The sequence below is a fragment of the Callospermophilus lateralis genome, chromosome 11 (genome assembly GCF_048772815.1).
Source record: "Callospermophilus lateralis isolate mCalLat2 chromosome 11, mCalLat2.hap1, whole genome shotgun sequence".
In the NCBI taxonomy this organism is placed as follows: domain Eukaryota; kingdom Metazoa; phylum Chordata; class Mammalia; order Rodentia; family Sciuridae; genus Callospermophilus; species Callospermophilus lateralis.
In genome coordinates, this window is record NC_135315.1 from 34,943,702 (window position 1) to 34,962,839 (window position 19,138).

A 19,138-nucleotide genomic window follows, 5' to 3' on the forward strand; every position below is an offset into this window, starting at 1 on the left:
CACTGGGAAACTCCATGAATATAAAAAATGTCCTTATGCTTTCTTCCCAGTGGTGGTTTCATTTACTTGTATGAATATACATACCGGCACACATTCTTACATTAACACATATATACATACACACAAGGAAAAAAAATCATCAAATGTGTACATTTTATTTGTACATTTTTTTTTTGTTTGCTTTTTGAGACAGGGTCTATGTTGTCCAGACTGGCCTGGAAGTTAAGATCCTCCTGCCTCAGATTCCCATGGGATTATAGGCACAGGCCACCATGCCCTACTTATATCATTCTTTTGTTGTTGTTGTTGTTGTTTTGGTCCTAGGGATTGAACTCAGGGGTACTTGACCACTGAGCTCCATCCCCAGCCCTATTTCATATTTTATTTAGAGACAGGGTCTCACTGGATTGCTTAGCGCCTTGCTGTTGCTGAGACTGGCTTTGATCTCATGATTCTCCTGCCTCAGCCTCCCAAGCCATGGATTACAGGTGTGCACCACCGCACCCAGCTGTATTTTTCTTTTTAAAAAGATAATGATCATAAATAAGGGGCTGTGGTTGTGGCTCAGTGGCAAAGCACTTGCCTAGCATGTGTGAGGCACTGGGTTCAATCCTCAGCACCACACAGAAATAAATAAATTAAAGTATAAAAATAAATAAATGAAATAGATTTGAATTCTAGTTTTTAAAAATTGATCATAAGTGGGCTGGGACTGTAGCTCAGGGGTACAGAGCCTGCCTCGCACATGTGAGGCACTGGGTTCAATCCTCAGTACCACATAAATAATAAATAAAGATACTGTGTCCAACTACAACTAAAAAAAATTTTTTTAATGATAAGTAAATTGTAGTATTGCATATAATGAAATATTGTATAAACTAAAAAGCACCTCATCTGTGCATGTGAAGATGAAACCAACCACTACGTGTAACTATAAAGCTTAAAAAAATGGCATTTCTTAATACTCCTTTTTTATCAGAATAAGCCAAATGATTATTGACAATCAATTTGAAAGATATATTGAGCAAAAGATGGGTCTATAATGGAAAAACTTTCACTTTAATATTTAGAAATAACAAAGATACTTCAATTCTACATTAAAACATTTCTTACTGATATACATATACCCCTATATATAGTCAATTCCTGATTTTCTTATCTACCCATAAGTAATTTTCCCATTAAATTTTATGTTTATCTAGATCCCAATACAGATATCTGAGTCAGCAGTTTCCATCATATTTTTCTCTACAGCAATACTGCTCATCCTAGGGAGGTAACAACCAGGGGACACATGGCAATGTCCGGAGACAATTTTGATTATCACACTTGTGGGCTATATCTTTTATATAGTACATAGAGGCTACTGATGCTGCTAACATACCCTTCAATGTACAAGACCCTTCCACACAAAAGAATCATCTAGTCAAAAACATTAATAGTGGCAATGTTGAATCACAAACATAAATGACTTTCATTTGCATACTTTATGCCTTATTTTTTCAGACAATTCCCTGTGTAAAATATTAACCCCTTTCAGATGGGCTCAGTGATGCACACCTCTAATCCCAGACTGAGGCAGAAGGATCATAAATTCAAGGCCAATTTAGCAAAACCTTGTCTCAAATTTTAAAAGGCTGGGGATGTAGCCTAGTGGTAGAGCCCTTGCTAGCATGCACAGGGGCCCTGGTTTCAATCCCTAGAACCATGAGGGGGGAAATTATTTTAAATTGATCTTTAACCTAAAAGTTAAAAAAAAAAAAAAAAAAAAAACTCTAAACAAAAACAGGATAATTTTTATGACCTTAGAGTAAAGAAAGATACAAAGAGTACTAACAACAACAAAGACTAACTTATCTGGCTCAGAGCAGTGCCACACATCTGTAATTCCAACAACTTTTGAGGCTGAAACAGGAGAATCTCAAGTTGCAGGCCAGCCTGGCAATCTAGCAAAAATCTGTCTTAAAATAAAAATTAAAAGGACTGGGGATATAACTCAGTAGAGCATCCCTAGTAAATCCCATAGTAACACACACACACACACACACACACACACGACTGAATTATCTGAACTAGATTTCTTCCGTCAAAAAACAACATTATGGCCAGGCTCAGTGGTACATGCCTGTAATCCCAGCAGCTCGGAAGGTTTGCACGTTCAAAGAAATTCTTAGCAATTTAGCAAAGCCCTAGCAACTTAGCAAGACCCTGTCTCAAAATAAATTTTTAAAATAAATAAATAAATAATTTTTTAAAAGGCTGAGGATGTGGCTCAGTGGGTAAGCACCCCTCCGTTCAACCCCTGGGATGAAAAATAAAAAAGAAAGACAACATTGTGAAAGTATCACAATAGCTGTAAAGGAAACTAGTTGAATAATGATAAAATTTGAATGTGGATAGTGGATTCCATACTAGTATTATATCAAATTAAATGTCCTGGTTTTAGTGTTATGGTTTTTATTTGTGAAAAGGGGACACAATTTCTTCAACTTACAAATGGTTCAGAAAAGAAATATGCACAGGACTAAGGTATAGCTCAGTGATAAAGTACTTGCCTAGCATGCTCAAAAACCCTAGGTTCAATCCCCAGCAACACACACACACATGCATGCATACACACACACACACACACACACAATCTTGAGAGAATGATAAAAGCAAGTGGAACAAAACATCTATATCTGGTGAATCTGCATAAAGGATATTAGGAATTCCTTGTAATAATTATAAAATTTGAAATTACTGCAAAACAAAAATCATTTTTAAAGCCCCATAATAAGATACCAACACCAAAATGGCTAAAAATTTTTTAAAAACTGAAAATAATAACTACTTATGAGAATGTGGAGCAATTAGAACTTTTATGCACTGTGATAGGAATACAAAGTTGTTAAAAACCACTTTGGAAAACAGTTTATAAGTGTCTACTAAAGTTAAACATATACCTACCCCATTACATGGCAAGTTGAGTACTAGGTCAATACCCAAAAGAAATGAATGACATATGTCTCTAAAAAACCATCCAAAAATATTCAATTTCTGAGTGCAGTGGCACACTCCTGTAATCCCAGTGACTCACAAGGTTGAGGCAGGAGGATCAGTTTGAGGCCAGCCTCAGCCAATTTAGCCAGGCCCTGACTCAAAAACTACAAAGGAGGGATATAGCTTAGTGGTAAAGTGTCCCTGGGTTCAATCTCCAATACCAAGCAAAAAAGGAAGAGGAAGAGGAAGAAGAAGAAAATCCTAAAGAATATTCAACAGAAGCTTTATTGAATTTTTATACTATAAAACTGGAAACAAAACGTCTTCCAGTCATGTAAAGAATTTTATGAAACATTCTGCGTTCATTTTCATAAGATAGTATACAGAAAAAGAACAAATAAGTACTACCCGTAAAACATGGAAAAAAATCCCACCATCACAATGTTAAGAGACAAGTCAGACAAAAGAAAACATACTGTCTTATCTATAATCATTTTTTTTAATCAAGTACAATAGAAAAAAATTATCTCTGGTGACAGAAACTAGAACAATAGTTACTTGGGGGTACAAAGAGGACAGTGTTGACAGAGAAGTGATGAGGGATTCTTCTCAGGTGAGAGAAGCATTCTGTATCTTAAATTAGGTGACAGCTGAAAGATATATATATATATATATATATATGAATTCAATCTATATGCTTACATATGCACACTTTAATATACAGTTGGTCAATAAAACTGAGCAAAAAATAAAAAATTACCTTCCACAGACTCATAATTCAGCCTGTATCCAAATAATATATTGGTTTAGGGTAAAAAATGTCAAAAAGATCAAAACCAACAAGGAGTCTCATTAGAATAAATTTTGAACTCACATAGTATCCACTGCCTATATCAAATCAACTAAAGTCATATAATGCCACTATTACATTATTAGAACTCAATGGAAAATCAAATTTCAGATGTAAGACTTCTCTAAATGATATATTAGAAATATACACAGGGAAAATATATCTGTCTACTAATATGGGTGTATTCCAGAAGTTAAATCAATACTCTTCATTTCTTCTTTTTTTTTCACTCCCTAACACCTAGTATTTCCACTGCAGATAACTAACAAGCCATCTACTACTACTTTTCCAGTAAGAGAATGGAACCAAAATAAGGCCCTGTTCTCAACAAAAGCAACATTTTGATTGTGGTCCAAACATTCTATGCTTACCAGTGTACTCAAATCACTAAGTTTATATTATTCCCAAATGAAGCATATAAAAATTGCTTCCTTAACATGGCAAGGTCTATTGGCACCAAACTTCTAATAAATAATATACTAATTGGTATTTACCTCAAATATGCCCTGGTATGTTTGGTCTAAAGCTTTCAGCGTGTGAAAGCTACACTAAAAGCTTTAGGGCAAATATTTCCTTTCAAGAACAGCTGTAACTTTTCTTAGATCAATGTGTTAGTGACACCTAGTGTCAATTTGAAGTATAAGCAAAGCTTCAAGAAAACAAAAATGCCTACTTTTGTAACTAAAATACACTGTTTCACACAACTTCCATCTTCCACATGCTGCAATGAATATATTTGCATGATTTAATATGAAATATGGATTATTTAAAAAGAATAAAAGAATCCCAAGAGCTGGGTGCAATGATGCATGACCATAATCCCAGCAATCAGGGAGACTTGAAGCAGGGGAATCACAAGTTGTATGCCAGACAGGACAATTAAACAGGACTCTATGTCAAAAAAAAAAAAAAAAAACATGTAGAGGAGAGGGGACATGGGGGGGTGACTTGATGGCAAAGCACCCCTGGGTTCAATACACAGGACAAAAAAAAAAAAACCCTCAGAAAATTTACAGTTAAGACTTATGCATTTGGCTGGGCATGGTGGTGCACACTCGCAAACACAGTGATTCGGAGGCTGAAGCCAGAGGACTGTAAATTCAAGGCTAGCCTCAGTAACTTACTGAGACCCTGTCTCAGAAGAAATAAAAAAAGGACTAGGAATGTACCTCAGAAGTAAAGTGCTCCAAGTTTAAATCCCCTGTTCAAAAATAAATAAGTAAAACAATAATTAAAAAGAAAAAAAAAAGATTTGTATATTTGGGTTGTGTATTTGCAGCTCAGTGACACAGCACTTGCTTAGCATGGGTGAAGCTCTGGATACAATCCCACAAAGCCAAAATAAAATTTTTGTTTATTTAGTATAAATTTTACTTAATAAACACTAACCAAATAATGAACTCTAATGAATGATACACATGCAAAGGTAGTTAGGAGCAAGCATGCCAATGTTTGCATTTACTTTAAATACACTAAGATAAATTTGAGATAAAGCAAGCATAATAAAATCTAATAAAAAATGTAACCTAGGTAGTGGGTATTCATGTTTTCATGAAAAAATTATTTCAATTTTGCTCTGTGTTCAAAATTTTAGAAGTCTTTACAGTGGTGAGAAAGCCTCAGCCCACCACTATGTCAGCCCTTGGACAACTCTCTCTACTCTTCACCTTGCCCACACAGCTCCACCTAAACAGCTTCCTCGTTATTCTTGAATATCTGAGGTATAGTCCCACTACAATGTTCAACCTGGTTTTGAATGCTCTTCCTTCAGATACCCATATGGATATTTCTTCTTCTGTACCTCTGTTGGACTGGATATTTGAGAGCCTGTCCAAGACCATCCTACATAAAATAAAAACCCAGAGCAACACAAACCACCTACCTACAGTAGAAATTCCACAAGAAAGGCTTTGTTTTGCTCAGTGTTGTTTTCCCAGAACCTTCAACAGTCTGACATTTGATGAGCAATCAATAAATCTTTACTAAGTGAATGAATTAATAAGTAAATAGGGTAAACATAAATGACATGGCTTTGCAAGAATGCAATTTGGCAAGTATAACAAGAGCCTTACTTATATTGATCTCTCCAAATTACATGATCATAAAGATACTTATTTCATATTCTTAAAACTAAGAAATTTTAAAAATATAAATCAATGTTTCAGTATAAAGAAATTTTCCACCTCAGAGCTTCTGACTAGTACTTGTTGTTTTAATCTGACCCTGTCTGAATCTTATTCTTGAGTTCATGCCACTTCCTTATCTAGTCTCATGATTCTCTTCATATTTCAACTTAAGCTGTAAATTAATTTGTTCCTATTTAAATTTCTCTGTCCTACTAGCTCCACGACCACAAAGACCACATCTATTGTGCTTTAACTATATATCCCAAACCTGTGCTGTATAAATGAACAAATACATGGATTTAAATCTTCATAGATCATGGGACCAAGTTAATCAATGTAAATCAATGTCTAAAATTGAGAGAAGAGCTAAGCATGATGGCAGAGGCCTATAAACCCAACTACTCCAGAAGCTAAGGCAGGAGGTTCACAAGTTCAAGGCCAACCTGGACAACTTAGCAAGACCCTATCTCAAAACAAAAAACCATAAGGGCAAGGGAATGTCACTTAATGCTAAAGCACTTTAGGGTTTAATTCCCATTAAGGAAAAAATAATAATAATAAAATAAATTTTTACCAGAGTATGTTTATTCTCTTAATTGAAAGCTCACAGTTGTATTAAACCAACAAACAGTTGCTGTGGATTTAGCTCAGTGTGAGCACCTGCCTAGCATCCATGATGCGTGGGTTCAATCCCTAGCACGCCAAAAAAAAATTAAATTAACATCAACCAATGGGAGCCCTTTACACACATTAGAAGCAAAAACTACTATGGTTTAAACAGGTTTTGACTTCCAGCTTTCCCACACTTACTGAAAAGCAGCATGTATGATTTAGCATGGGCAAAGAGTCACGAGAGGAATTTTTTCTAGTTTGAGCAACGTAAAACTCCCCAATATCCAGCAAATGATTAGAAAAAGTGACTGACTGGTGGTAAGTGTAGATAAAGCAATGGCTAACAGTCACCAAAGTCTACAAAAGATAATTAAGAAGGCAGGGGAAAAAAAGCTAATTATGAATATTTAAAGGTATTTTACAAATGAAAACAAAAACTAAACTACCTGACTTCTGCTATCACATTTGGGAAGTAATGAATCATAGCTTTTAGGTTATAGGCTTTGAATTTGAACTCAGCTAATCTTTAACTTCTAGTTCCAACTTTTACAAGCACTGTGAACTTACCACCTACGAAAGAAGGTAATTTCTACCTGGTAGTATACATCAGCTGGGATAATGTGTATATAAATCTCTATACTGAAAGCTCAATCAATACATCAGAATAAGCTTTTTTTCCCCAGGATAAGCTTATTTGCCTCCTAATTCATGAAACAGTACTTAAAGAATATACTACTATAATAGTATAAACCTAGTCAAAAGAAAATTCCATCAAGATTATTCAAGCCCCTCAAAACACAATCTTAGCATAAGGAGGAATGAAGAACTTTAAATTGTTCAGAAATAAATACAAGTTAACTTTAAAACTATTAAAAGTAACACCTGTAATTACAACAAAACAAGTAGGCAGTTAAAACAACCTGAGTCCCACCAAAGGAATGTGCTCAATCCAGTCAACACCCCTAATCACACAAGGCTCAAACTTTTTGTTAAAGCTATAGCTTCCTTTTTGTCTTCAACTCTGTCAACAAACAGCATATGGAGCAAATGAAATCTCTATTAATAAATAAACACCTCCTTTACAAAATCCTTTCCTCTAATCATGACCAAGAAGTATTGGTAAGTTTAAAAAAAAAAAACTGCCAGATCTTGAGTCTTTTGTCTACACCTTTTAAATTTGTTTTTAGGGCAGTGGTAGTGTGCTTGCCTAGCATGAGTGAGGCATTGGGTTTGATTCTCAGCACCACATATAAATAAAATAATAATAATAATAATAATAATAATGATCCATAAACAACTAAAAAATTTTAAAATATTTTTTTAGTTGTAGATGGACAGAATACCTTTATCTTATTTACTTCTTTTTATGTGGTGCTGAGGATAAAATCCAATGATGTGTGAGGCAAGCGCTCTGCCATTGAGCCACAATCCCAGACCCTGTCTACACCTTTGGCATACTTAAATTATCAAAAAAACATTGCAGGGCCTTGCAAAACAACTAATAGCAAAAGAGGGGAAGGGGGTAAAGCTCAGCAGTAGAGCACTTGCATAACATGTTTAAGATCCTCAGCTGGAGGAGGATTCTGTGCCTTTACAAAATAAAGCCAATCTTTTTAAAAAAAAAAAAAAAAAACCCTAAACCATATGACAACTATTGATAAGAATAAAGGGCTGGGCACAGTGGCACATGCCTATAATTCCAGCAGCTCAGGAGGCTGAGGCAGGAGGATTGTGAGCTGAATGTCAGCCTCAGCGACTTAGCAAAGCCCTAAGCAACTCAACGAGACCCTTTTCCTAAACAAACCATTAAAAAGAGCTGGAGATGTGGCTCAATGGTTAAGCACCCCTGGGTTCAATCCCCAGTACTATTAAAAAAAAAATGTGTATGTATATGTGTATATGTGTGTGTGTGTGTGTGTGTGTGTGTGTGTATATATATATTTATGAATAATTAGAATAAAAGACGAAAAGGTAATCACAAGTGATTTATGAAGAAATAATTTTTTAACTGAAAATGTTAAAGAATTATGTAGTCAATGTGATTGTCATATACTAATCCCTATGGCATTAAGGCCAAATTCTATAGTGAAAAGCATCTTAATGTCTATTAAATATAAGGTAATATGTTTACTTATAAATCTTCTAGGAAGAAACAATAATTCCCCCAAAAAACTAACTTTTTAAATAGGAAAACTTTCACACACACACACACACACACACACACCACACACTCACTCACTCAACACACAGTGTCAAGCAAGTTTGGTAACTACATTTATTAAAGATATGAATTCAAATTTTATTGGCCAAAAGTCTCCAGCAGCAAAAGAATTGCACAACAGATTCACCCATCTAATGGGGAGATATAATATTTAGGTCATGCCAAACATATAACATATGGAAAACATATGAGATAAGCCAAAATACATGGTCCTTACTACTACATCTCACTGAGCTGTGTTGCTCCCCAGTCTTTCCCACTTTTACATTTTACTTTTTGTCATGCTAGAACACACACACAACTCAGCAGGCAAACCAGGATCATTATTTTGCAGTGTAAAATATTTACCAAAATACAAATGGAAGCCAGGCATAGTGGCACACACCTATAATCCCTGTGCCTTTGGAGGCTGAGGCAGGAGGATCACAAGTTCAAAGCCAACCTCAGCAACTTAGCGAAACTCTCTCAAAAAATAAATAAATAAAAGGGCTGGGGATATGGCTTAGTGGTAGAGCGCCCCTGATTCAATCTCCAGTACAAAAAAAAAAAAAAAAAAAAAAGCCATAAACTCTGCTCAGATTTCATCAAAAGGAATTTATCCTACATAGATACCCAGATATAGAGAACAACCTTTGTGCAAGTTCACTACCTCATTGTTTTAGTATGAAAAATATGGACACTTAAAGGATTTTCATCAATAAGGAACAAGTCATTAGAGAATATTCAAATAACAGAATTATTATGTACCTATAAAAGTCGATGTAGGGGATGGGGTAGAGTGCTTGCCTGGCATGCATGAGGACCTGCATTTAATGATTCCCTAACATCCAATTAAGAAAAATTGTCAATGAAGAAGTTCTCTAAATACTGACATTATGAATAAAAACAGTAAGATTCAGAATAAAAATGAAAGAAATATATTATATCTATTTTATTTATATAAAATATAGCTGTAAGAATACATCACAAATTACAATTCCTTATTGCCTCCGGGGAAATAGAGGATCAGAGCAGAAAGAAATTTGTTGACACTTTTCTACCTATTGAATTTTGTACCATGTCAAGTTTTAACTGATGCAAAATGTATTTATGTATGTATGTATTATGGTAACAGAGAGTGAACGCAGGGGTACTTAACTATTGAGCCACATTCTCGACCCTTTTTTTTTTTCATTTTATTTATTTATTTTTGGTACTGAGAATTTAATACAAGGGTGCCTGACCACTGAGCCACATCCCCGGCCCTTTTTGTTTTTTATTTTGAGACAGGGTCTCAAAGTTGCTTAAGCCCTCATTAAATTGCTGAAACTGGTTCTAGAACTTACAATTCTCCTGCCTCAGCCTCCCAAGCACTGAAAAAATATATGTATTTTTTTGTTTTGTTTTGTTTCTTAACTTTTTTTAGTTGTAGACGTACACAATATCTGTATTTTATTTATTTATTTTTATGCGGTGCTGAGGATTGAACCCAGTGCCTCACACATGTGAAGCAAGCGCTATACCACTGAGCTACAACGCCAGTCCTTTTTTTTGATAACAAGGTACCTTTGGGTTCAGTCGACTCCAAGGGTACCTAATCACTGAGAAACACACCCAGCCCTTTTTCACTTTTTTAAATTTTGAGACAGGGTCTTGCTAAGTTACCTAAAGCCTCACTAACTTGCCAAAGCTGGCTTCAAACATATGATCCTCCTGCCTCAGCCTCCTGAGATGCTGGGATTACAGGCATACAGCACTGTCCCCAGTATTAATATACATTTTTTTTAAGAGAGAGAGAGAGAGAGAATTTTTTAATATTTATTTTTTAGTTTTCAGTGGACACAACATCTTTATTTTATTTTTATGCGGTGCTGAGGATCGAACCCAGCACCCTGAGCATGCCAGGCAAGCGTGCCACCGCTTGAGCCACATCCCCAGCCCCAATAAATATATTTCTAATGGTTGCTAATTTTTAAAAAATAATAAAACCCCACCTAGCATGGTAATACATGCCTGTAATTCCAGCTACTTGGGAGACTGAGGCAGAAGGATCAAAAATTTGACGCTAGTCTTAGCAACTTTTAGTCTTATCAACTTGGTAAGATCGTCTCAAATAAAAATTGAGACAGTTGAAAAGCATTAGACTTACATGCTTGAGGCCCTGGGTTTAATCCCCAGCACTGCAAAAAAGAAGAAAAAAAATTTCCACAAGCCTCAGTTTACTCTTGAGTATAGCAGGACAAATAATAAATAATAATAACCCCTTCCTAATAAGGTACCAAGAAGAAAAATGAGATCTTGCATGTATCATGATTTGCACTCTATTAACCATTTAGAGTATCTTTGATATGCCACTTGCCCCTCATTCCTAATTCCTTGTATTACATTGTACAAATGACAATGTCTTGGGAACTGCTTGTAAAACAAATGGATGAGACCTTAATAAAGAATAAGATTACCTCCATATAAGCTAACATGATGTGATGTTTTGTTTTGGGGATTCAACCACCTGCATACTTACAGGGATGCTCCAGACCTGCATTCCATCACTGTAGCCAATCATAACCAGCAGTGGTGGCTCATTCCCAGTGCTATGTATTTCATGAAATTCCAGATTTCTTGATGTATCTGTAGTAGAATTAAGAAAATACAATTAAACAATATAAATCTAGAAAACAACTGTAATGTTATTAATGTGATAATTATTTAAATTTTCTAATTCAAGAGCAAGCAGAAGTAAATAGAGTACATTATTTATTTATTTATACACTGGGGATTGAATCCAGAGGTGCTTTACAACTGAGCTACATTCATTTTTTATTTTGAGACAGATTCTCACTGTGTTGCTTAGGCCTTGCTAAATTGTTGAGGCAGACCTCAAATTTATGATCCTCCTACTTCAGCCTCCAGAGTTGCTGGGATTACAGGTGTCCATCATGACCAGTCAGAAGGCACTATTTAAAAAACAATGAACAAGGGTTGGGGCTGTAGCTCAATACTTGCCTAGCATGTGTGAGGTACTCAGTTTGATCCTCAGCACCACAGGAAAAAAATAAATAAATAAAGGCATTCTGTCCATTTACAACTACAAAAAAATTTTTTTTAAAGAAAACAATGAACAAGAAGTTAAAATTGGAAAACCAGAAGGTTGTTTTTTTTTTTCTTTTTTTTTTTTTTTTCTATTTCAGTACTGGGTATTGAACCCAGGGCCTCACGTAAGCTATACAAACCCTCTTCTATTTAACTGTATCCCCAGTCTTGTTTACTTTGGGAAAAGAGTCTCCCTAAATTGCCCAGGCTGACCTTGAACTTGGGGTTCTCCTACCTTAGGCTCCAGACTCCCTATGATTACAGACTTGCAACACCAGGCCTGCCCTGTAGTGACCGTTGCTAATTTTTAAAAAAATAATAAAACCCCACCTAGCATGGTAGTACATGCCTGTAATTCCAGCTAGTTGGGAAACTTAACCATTATCATTCCACAGATAAAGTCTTTCACTACACAAACTGGAAATCTCATGTTGCCAAAGACCTATTTATACCTGAACTATTTTCTTCTCATTCTGAGCAATTACAGTTGTCTTTCTTTTGGTCTAAAGTAAATCCATCCATTGAGCTTTGAATCCCATCTTCTCCCACCTTCTCAAGAGACTTTTTCTAATCAGCCCTTTCCTATATCTCCAATTCCTGTCTCTACAAGATACTTTTAAGAGAATTGAAATCTGTTTCAATGCCCCCTACTTTTAAATTTTTATACAATTCAGAACCAGGGGATTTTAGATATAAATGACAAAGGTAAAAGTAACAAAACTCTGGAGGATAATATTTTCAGGATCCCAGTGTTAAGGATGGGCTTTTTGAGAGGGAAAATATTTTAACATAAAAGACTAGCAAATTCTACTGCTCCATTCCTTATTACATTAATATGAAGAATTTCTGTTAATCATAAGCCACTGTCATCAGAAGAATGAAAAGGCAAATCCCAGTTTAGAAGAAGAGCACCCACAATGATTCACCAAGAACATAAGATTAAACCTTAAAATCAGGGCAGAGGGGCATCACAGTAATCCCAAATACTTAGAAGGTCAAGATGGGAGGATTGAAAGTTCAAGACCTGCCTTGGCAACTAAGAAAGATCTAGTCTCAAAATTTAAAAACAATTGTTAAAAGTGGTGGGGACGTGGCTCATCGGGAGAGTGCTGCCTGAGAAGGACAAAGACCTGGGTTCAATCCCCAGTACTGCAAAAAAAATAATAATAATAAAATAAAAATTTTAAAAAGAAAGTTCTCTAACACATTCAAATCTCCACAAAGCAAAAAAATATATTTCCCAAGAAAGAAAGTTGATAAGAGTATATAATATGAGATAGGTATTATTAAATGAAAGTTATAGAGTGTCATTGTTTTGGACTAAGCTCCTTCTCTAGCCCCCAACAACTTCGACTTAACACCAAAGTGGAGTCATTCATACTTAAATTCACAATACCAAAACAGAACTCCTATCTGATCACACTGGCATGCAGGAGAGAGAGAGATAATGGCCAAATTCCCCAAACAGGCCAGTTTCAGTTGGTATGAAAATAAAGTTCCCTATCCTTTAATCCTTATAAAAAAAAAATTAACCTGAAGTAACCTGATGTTAATCAATTGTTTTTCTATTGTTCTATTACCCCATTCCAACTTACAAGGAAAGAACTTTTTTTCATTTTTTGCCGTTTTTGCTTTCTTCAACCCTTTTGTCTATAAAACCAACTTCCTCTGCTCCACCCACTTAAATGTTTATTCTATTTTGTGGAATAAAGTATTGTCTGATTCTAGAATCAAAAAAATAAAGCCAACTGGGCTGAGGACATAACTCAGGGTAGATGCTTGCTTAGCATGCATGAGGACCAGGGTTTGATCCCCAGTACTACAAAAAATAAAATAAAATAATAAAGCCAACTTACACTGTTAACCTAAATTATTATAATGTTGTCTGTTACAAATATTAATAATGAAGGAAAAAAAGAGAAAGACAAGTCATATTCTAATAAGGAAGGAATCCAATAGAAAATCATAAAAAGAATAAAATTTAAAATATAATAAGATTTCAAAGAGATGGGGTTGGGGAAGCACTTCCCTAGCAAGCACGAGGCCCTGGATTTGACTACCAGTAACATTAATAGTGCGCACTATCTCATACACACACACAGCAGACTGGAGTTTAATACTAATTTCGGTTATTTGAATGTTCCAAAATAAAAAAGCATTTCTAAAAAATTTGTCATTGATATCATAAATTATCATCCATAAGTGTTTTGTTATTCACAAAAAAGGGCCAAGAAGTTGATATTATGTGAAAGAACAAGCTAATATAATTCAAAGTTAAGTAAACTCAATCTGTAAAAGTGACTTTCATCCTTTCTCATCCTGAACCATAGCTCCACAAGGAAAATAGGCAAAACATACTAAGTCTTAGAGGATAAAGCAACCCAAAGAATAGGAGAAAATGTTTACAATTCATATATCTGATAAGGAATTGATAAACAGCATATACAGAGAACACTGGGGGAAATTTTCAAAAATGGGCAAAGGACTTCAATAGACATTTCTACAGATATAGTAATGTCCTCATAGCTGCCTAAAACCACAGACAGTAAAAAAAAAAAAAAATACCAATAATATCTTTTCCAAATTAACTAAGCATTTATCATGCACTGTGGTCATACTGCTATTTGCAATATGAGACCAAAATTAATAAAAAATTTTTTCTTCTGCAAAATTTCACACACAGATTCATTCTTAGCAATTTCAGCATACCCTTTTCTTCCCTTATTAACTCAAGATCTTTCACTTAAAGGAAGCAGTTTATGGGTTCGCTTTTGCCTCTCTAAATTGCCAGCATCACTACTCTTGCTTATTGGGACATTAGTATGTAAAATAAAAGTTACTAGAAACAAACACTGCAGTACTGCAACCACTGATTTGATAACCAAGAAGACAACTGTGTGATTAACAAGCTTGTAGCATGTATAAAGAGGATATAATGTCCAATATATGATTCATATTCCAGGAAGAACAGAGTAGGAAAGAGTACAAAGTCACAAGATTTCATCAGGCAACTCAGAACAGTGTGCAATTTAAAACTTGTGAATTGTTTAATTCTTAAATTTTCTATTTAACTTTTTCAGACCATAGCTAATTGAAGATAGATGAAACCATGGAATGTGAAATCATGAATAACAAGGGACTAGTGTATACTACTGACCAATAAGTAAATGAAAAGATACTTAAAGTCACTATGCATTAGGGAAACATAAATCAAAACTACAACTAACATCTCCAAGGACAGTTAATACATAAAGTAATAATAATAATGCCAAGTGTTGAAAAGTATGTAGAGGGGCTAGGAGTGTAACTCAGCTACTTCAGACACTAAGGCAGAAGGATTGAGTCTGAGATCAGCTTAGGCAACTTAACAAGACCTTATCACTAAATAAAAAAGGCTGGGAATACAGCTCAATAATAGAGCACTTGCCTAGCAGAAGCAAGGCCCTAATTTCAATCCCCAGGACCACAATAAACAAACAAAGATAAAATACAGATGTGGAGGGGCTGGGGTTGTGGCTCAGTGGCAAGAGCGCTTGCCTAGCATGCGTGAGGCACTGGGTTCAATCCTAGCACCACATAAAAATAAAAACAAAGAAAAGAAAGGTATTGTGTCTATCTAAAACTAAAAAGAAAAAATTCAAAGAAAAAAAAAAGGATGCGGAGAAGCATCATCAGTAGGAATAGAACATCATACAGTCATTGTGGGAAATAGTAAAGCAGATTCCCAAAATTTAAAAATGGAATCACCATGTGATCCAGCAATTCTTCTGAGTATATACCTGAAAGAATTGGAGCCCAAAGAGATATTTGCACACCAATGCTCACAGCAGCATTATTTACAACAGCCAAAACATGGAAGCAATCCAAGTATCTACTGAAAAATAAATGGATCAAAAACTGTGGTATTATCTGGTCTTAGTAGCATATACCTATAATTTAAGCTACTTGGGAGACTGGGACAGAAGTATTGCTGAGCCCAGGAGTTCAAAGTCAGTCTTGGCAACAGAACAAGGACCCCATCTCAAAAAAAAAAAATTAAATAAAAAAGTAGTATGTAAATACAATACAATGAAATGTTAAACTCCTTAAAAAGGAATTCTGACACCAGGCGCAGCGGCACATGCCTGTAATCCCAGCAGCTCAGGAGGTTGAGGCAGGAGGATCACAAGTTCAAAGAGAGCCTCAGCAAAAGTGAGGTGCTGAGAAACTTAGTGAAACCCTCTCTCTAAATAAAATACAAATAGGGCTGGGGATGTAGCTCAGTGGTGGAGTACCCCTGAGTTCAATCCCCAGTAAACCACTCCCGCAAAAAAAAAAATTCTGACATATACTACAACATGAATAAACCTTGAAGATATTATGCTATATGAAATAAGCCAGTCACAAAAAAGGCAAATATTATTTGATTCCACACGTATAAGGTACCTAGAGCAGTCAAAATCATACCAAGTAGAATAGTGATTGACAGGGGATGGAGAATTAGGAGAATATAGAATTATTGTTTAATGAATACTGTTTGTTTTATAAGATGAAAATGTTATGGAGACTGATGGTGGTGATGGCTATACAACAAACATTATGTTTTTCATTGTTGTTTTTTGAGACAGTCTGGCTGTGTTACCCAGGCTGGCCTAGAACTAATAATCCTTTCTCTTCTGTCTCCTGAGTAGCTGGGATTACAATTATGTGCCACTGCACTCAACTTTTATGAATGTTTTTAATACCACAGAACTATACACTTAAAAATGATTAAAGTGAGCCAGGCGTGGTGACGATCACCTGTAATCCCAGTGGCTCAGGAGGCTGAAACAGGAGAATCACAAATTCAAAGCCAGCCTCAGCAAGGCAAGGCGCTAAGCAAATCAGTAAGACCCTGCCTCTAAATAAAATATAAAACAGGGCAGGAGGTGTGGCTCAGTGGTTGAGTGCCCCTGAGTTCAATCCCCAGTACCAAAAAAAAAAAAAAAAAGATTAAGATGGTAAATCAGGGGCTAGAGTTGTGGCTCAGCGGTAGAACACTTGTCTGGCATGTGTGAATCACTGGGTTCAATTCTCAATACCATATATAAATAAAATAAAGGTCCATCAGCAACTAAAATACATACATATATATTTTTAAAAGATGGTAAACAATAGCATATATCCATTTTATCACAATTTAAAAAAAACTAGAGGGTGGGGTTACGACTCAATGGTAGAGCACTTGCCCAGCATGTGTGAGGTACTGGGTTCGATATTCAGCACCACATAAAAAAATACATAAACAAAATAAAGGCATTGTGTCCATCTGCAAAAAAAAAAGAAAACTAGAAACAAAAAGTCTTAAGGAAATAAAAACCCAAGATATGATATTAGTAAATTCCCAAACAGGAAATTAAAATAATTTATTATATTTTAAAATGCAAACTTATTGCAGACAACAGATTATACTGGTGATAAAAGAGCTGAGAGGCCATCTATGGAGCTGTGAGGCAACCTATTCAATGAGCAACAATAGAAAGCCATCACTACCCCTAGGCTAAGGGTGGAGTGCAAGGTGGCAGGTCACTTGGCAGAAATTGGAATGCAGGTAGGTTGCCCAGGGGAGACTAAAACCACATAGGAAAAACCACAGAAACGGGTGAAGCACTGGCTTCAATCCTCAGCACCACATAAAAATAAAATAAAAGTGTGTCCACCTACAACTAAATAAATAAATAAATAAAACAAAACAACAACAACATATATATGTAATATATATTGTTGCACAAATATATACAAATATACACATATAGATAATTGAATATCAATAAAATAACTACAACTTTTTTGAAATTTTATAGTTATGGAAGACAGGCAGCCCCCTTGTGAAAAAGAGTGGGAAAAGGCAATGAATGAAAACAGACATTGGATTAACTAATTCTGCTCAGACAAAAATAATTTTAAAGTCTAAAAAGGTCAACATTTTTGCAAATGATTAGTTTGCAGTTATAAATCCTACAAAATTGATCGAACTTGAATTACAACATCTTTCCTAAGAAAACCTTAATTCACTTGAATTTAAGTTTGAGGCTACACATTGTGTTAAACTTTAAGACTTATACAATATATATTTGTTCTAAAGAAATTTCTGTAGTGTGGGTGTTACCTTTTAATTAAAAATGAATTCATTTTGAAAGCCAAAAAGTTACAATAAAAGAAAATAATTGGACTACAGTAAGAGTTCTCTTTCTGGGATCTGGTCAACCCCAAACAAACATTTAATTCACATATTCCAAAAAAGTTTAAATCATACCATTTAAATCTGCATTTTCAAATCTGACCCAGACTATTTTCTCCTTTTCTTCTGTTAAAGATGTTCCACTGTAAGCCTGTATAGTAAACAGAAATGTTTAAATAAAAATGTTTTACAGTTCTATTACTGATGTTCAGTAAAATCAATTCTATCCCTCTCCAACTGCACTAATCCTCTATCTTGGTAACTAACACATTTTAGAACATTATTACTCTGATGGATATTCATAAAGAAGTCTAATGACTTTGGTTAAAAAGATAATTTTTAACTAATTAAAAAATTGCAGACACCTAAAAATATAATCATCACAATCTGTAAGAAACAACTCACAGGCACAAAAAAAACTAAAATATCACCTGTATTGGTCAATGAATAAGGCTTAAAACTACCACCTTTATATAATTCATCCCTCGGTGCTTTTTCTCAGACAATTACACAATACCTACAGCTCTCAAGAGTATTATTTTTTTCACCTGTTATCTGGCTTCTAGATCCAACCTATCAGCTAATTCTTACAAGCCTGCAAGGATCACAAAGATAAATATTAAGGGCTAACAAGTGTGGACAATACTTATCAGTATTTAAAAGGATTCATCTCTACATGAAGCATGTTTGCATTTTAAATTTTTTAAATCGCATAGAGCAGGGCTCCAGTAAATACTCCTGTAATCTAACTAATCAGAAGGCTGAGGCAGGAGGATCACTTCAGCCCAGGAGTTCAGGCCAGCCTGGTCAACCCACCAAACCCTGACTCAAAAAATAAAACAAGCGGGGCTAGGGATGCAGCTCAAGTGGTAGCGTGCTGGCCTGGCATGCGCAAGGCACTCGATCCTCAGCACCACATAAAAAATAAATAAATAAAGATATAGGGCCACCTAAAACAAAAAAATAAATAAATAAATATTTAAAAAATAAAAATAAAACAAGGTGCTGGGGTTGTCGCTCAGTGGTAGAGCGCTCGCCTAGCACGGGTAAAGCACTGGGTTCAATCCTCGCACCAAATA

General features: G+C 35.2%; 1 protein-coding gene across 6 annotated transcripts in view; it reads right to left on the minus strand.

The window, feature by feature from the left end:
* Window positions 1-19,138, minus strand: part of Bcas3 (BCAS3 microtubule associated cell migration factor) — a 582,041-nt gene that overhangs the window by 550,184 nt on the left and 12,719 nt on the right. For all 6 annotated transcript variants that reach the window (XM_076870607.1, XM_076870604.1, XM_076870605.1 and 3 more), the window contains exons 4-5: window positions 18,135-18,210; window positions 11,292-11,398 (exon numbers count right to left, since the gene is read on the minus strand). In XM_076870607.1, coding sequence (XP_076726722.1) covers window positions 11,292-11,398; window positions 18,135-18,210 — 183 coding nt within the window. The remainder of the gene's footprint in view (window positions 1-11,291; window positions 11,399-18,134; window positions 18,211-19,138) is intronic.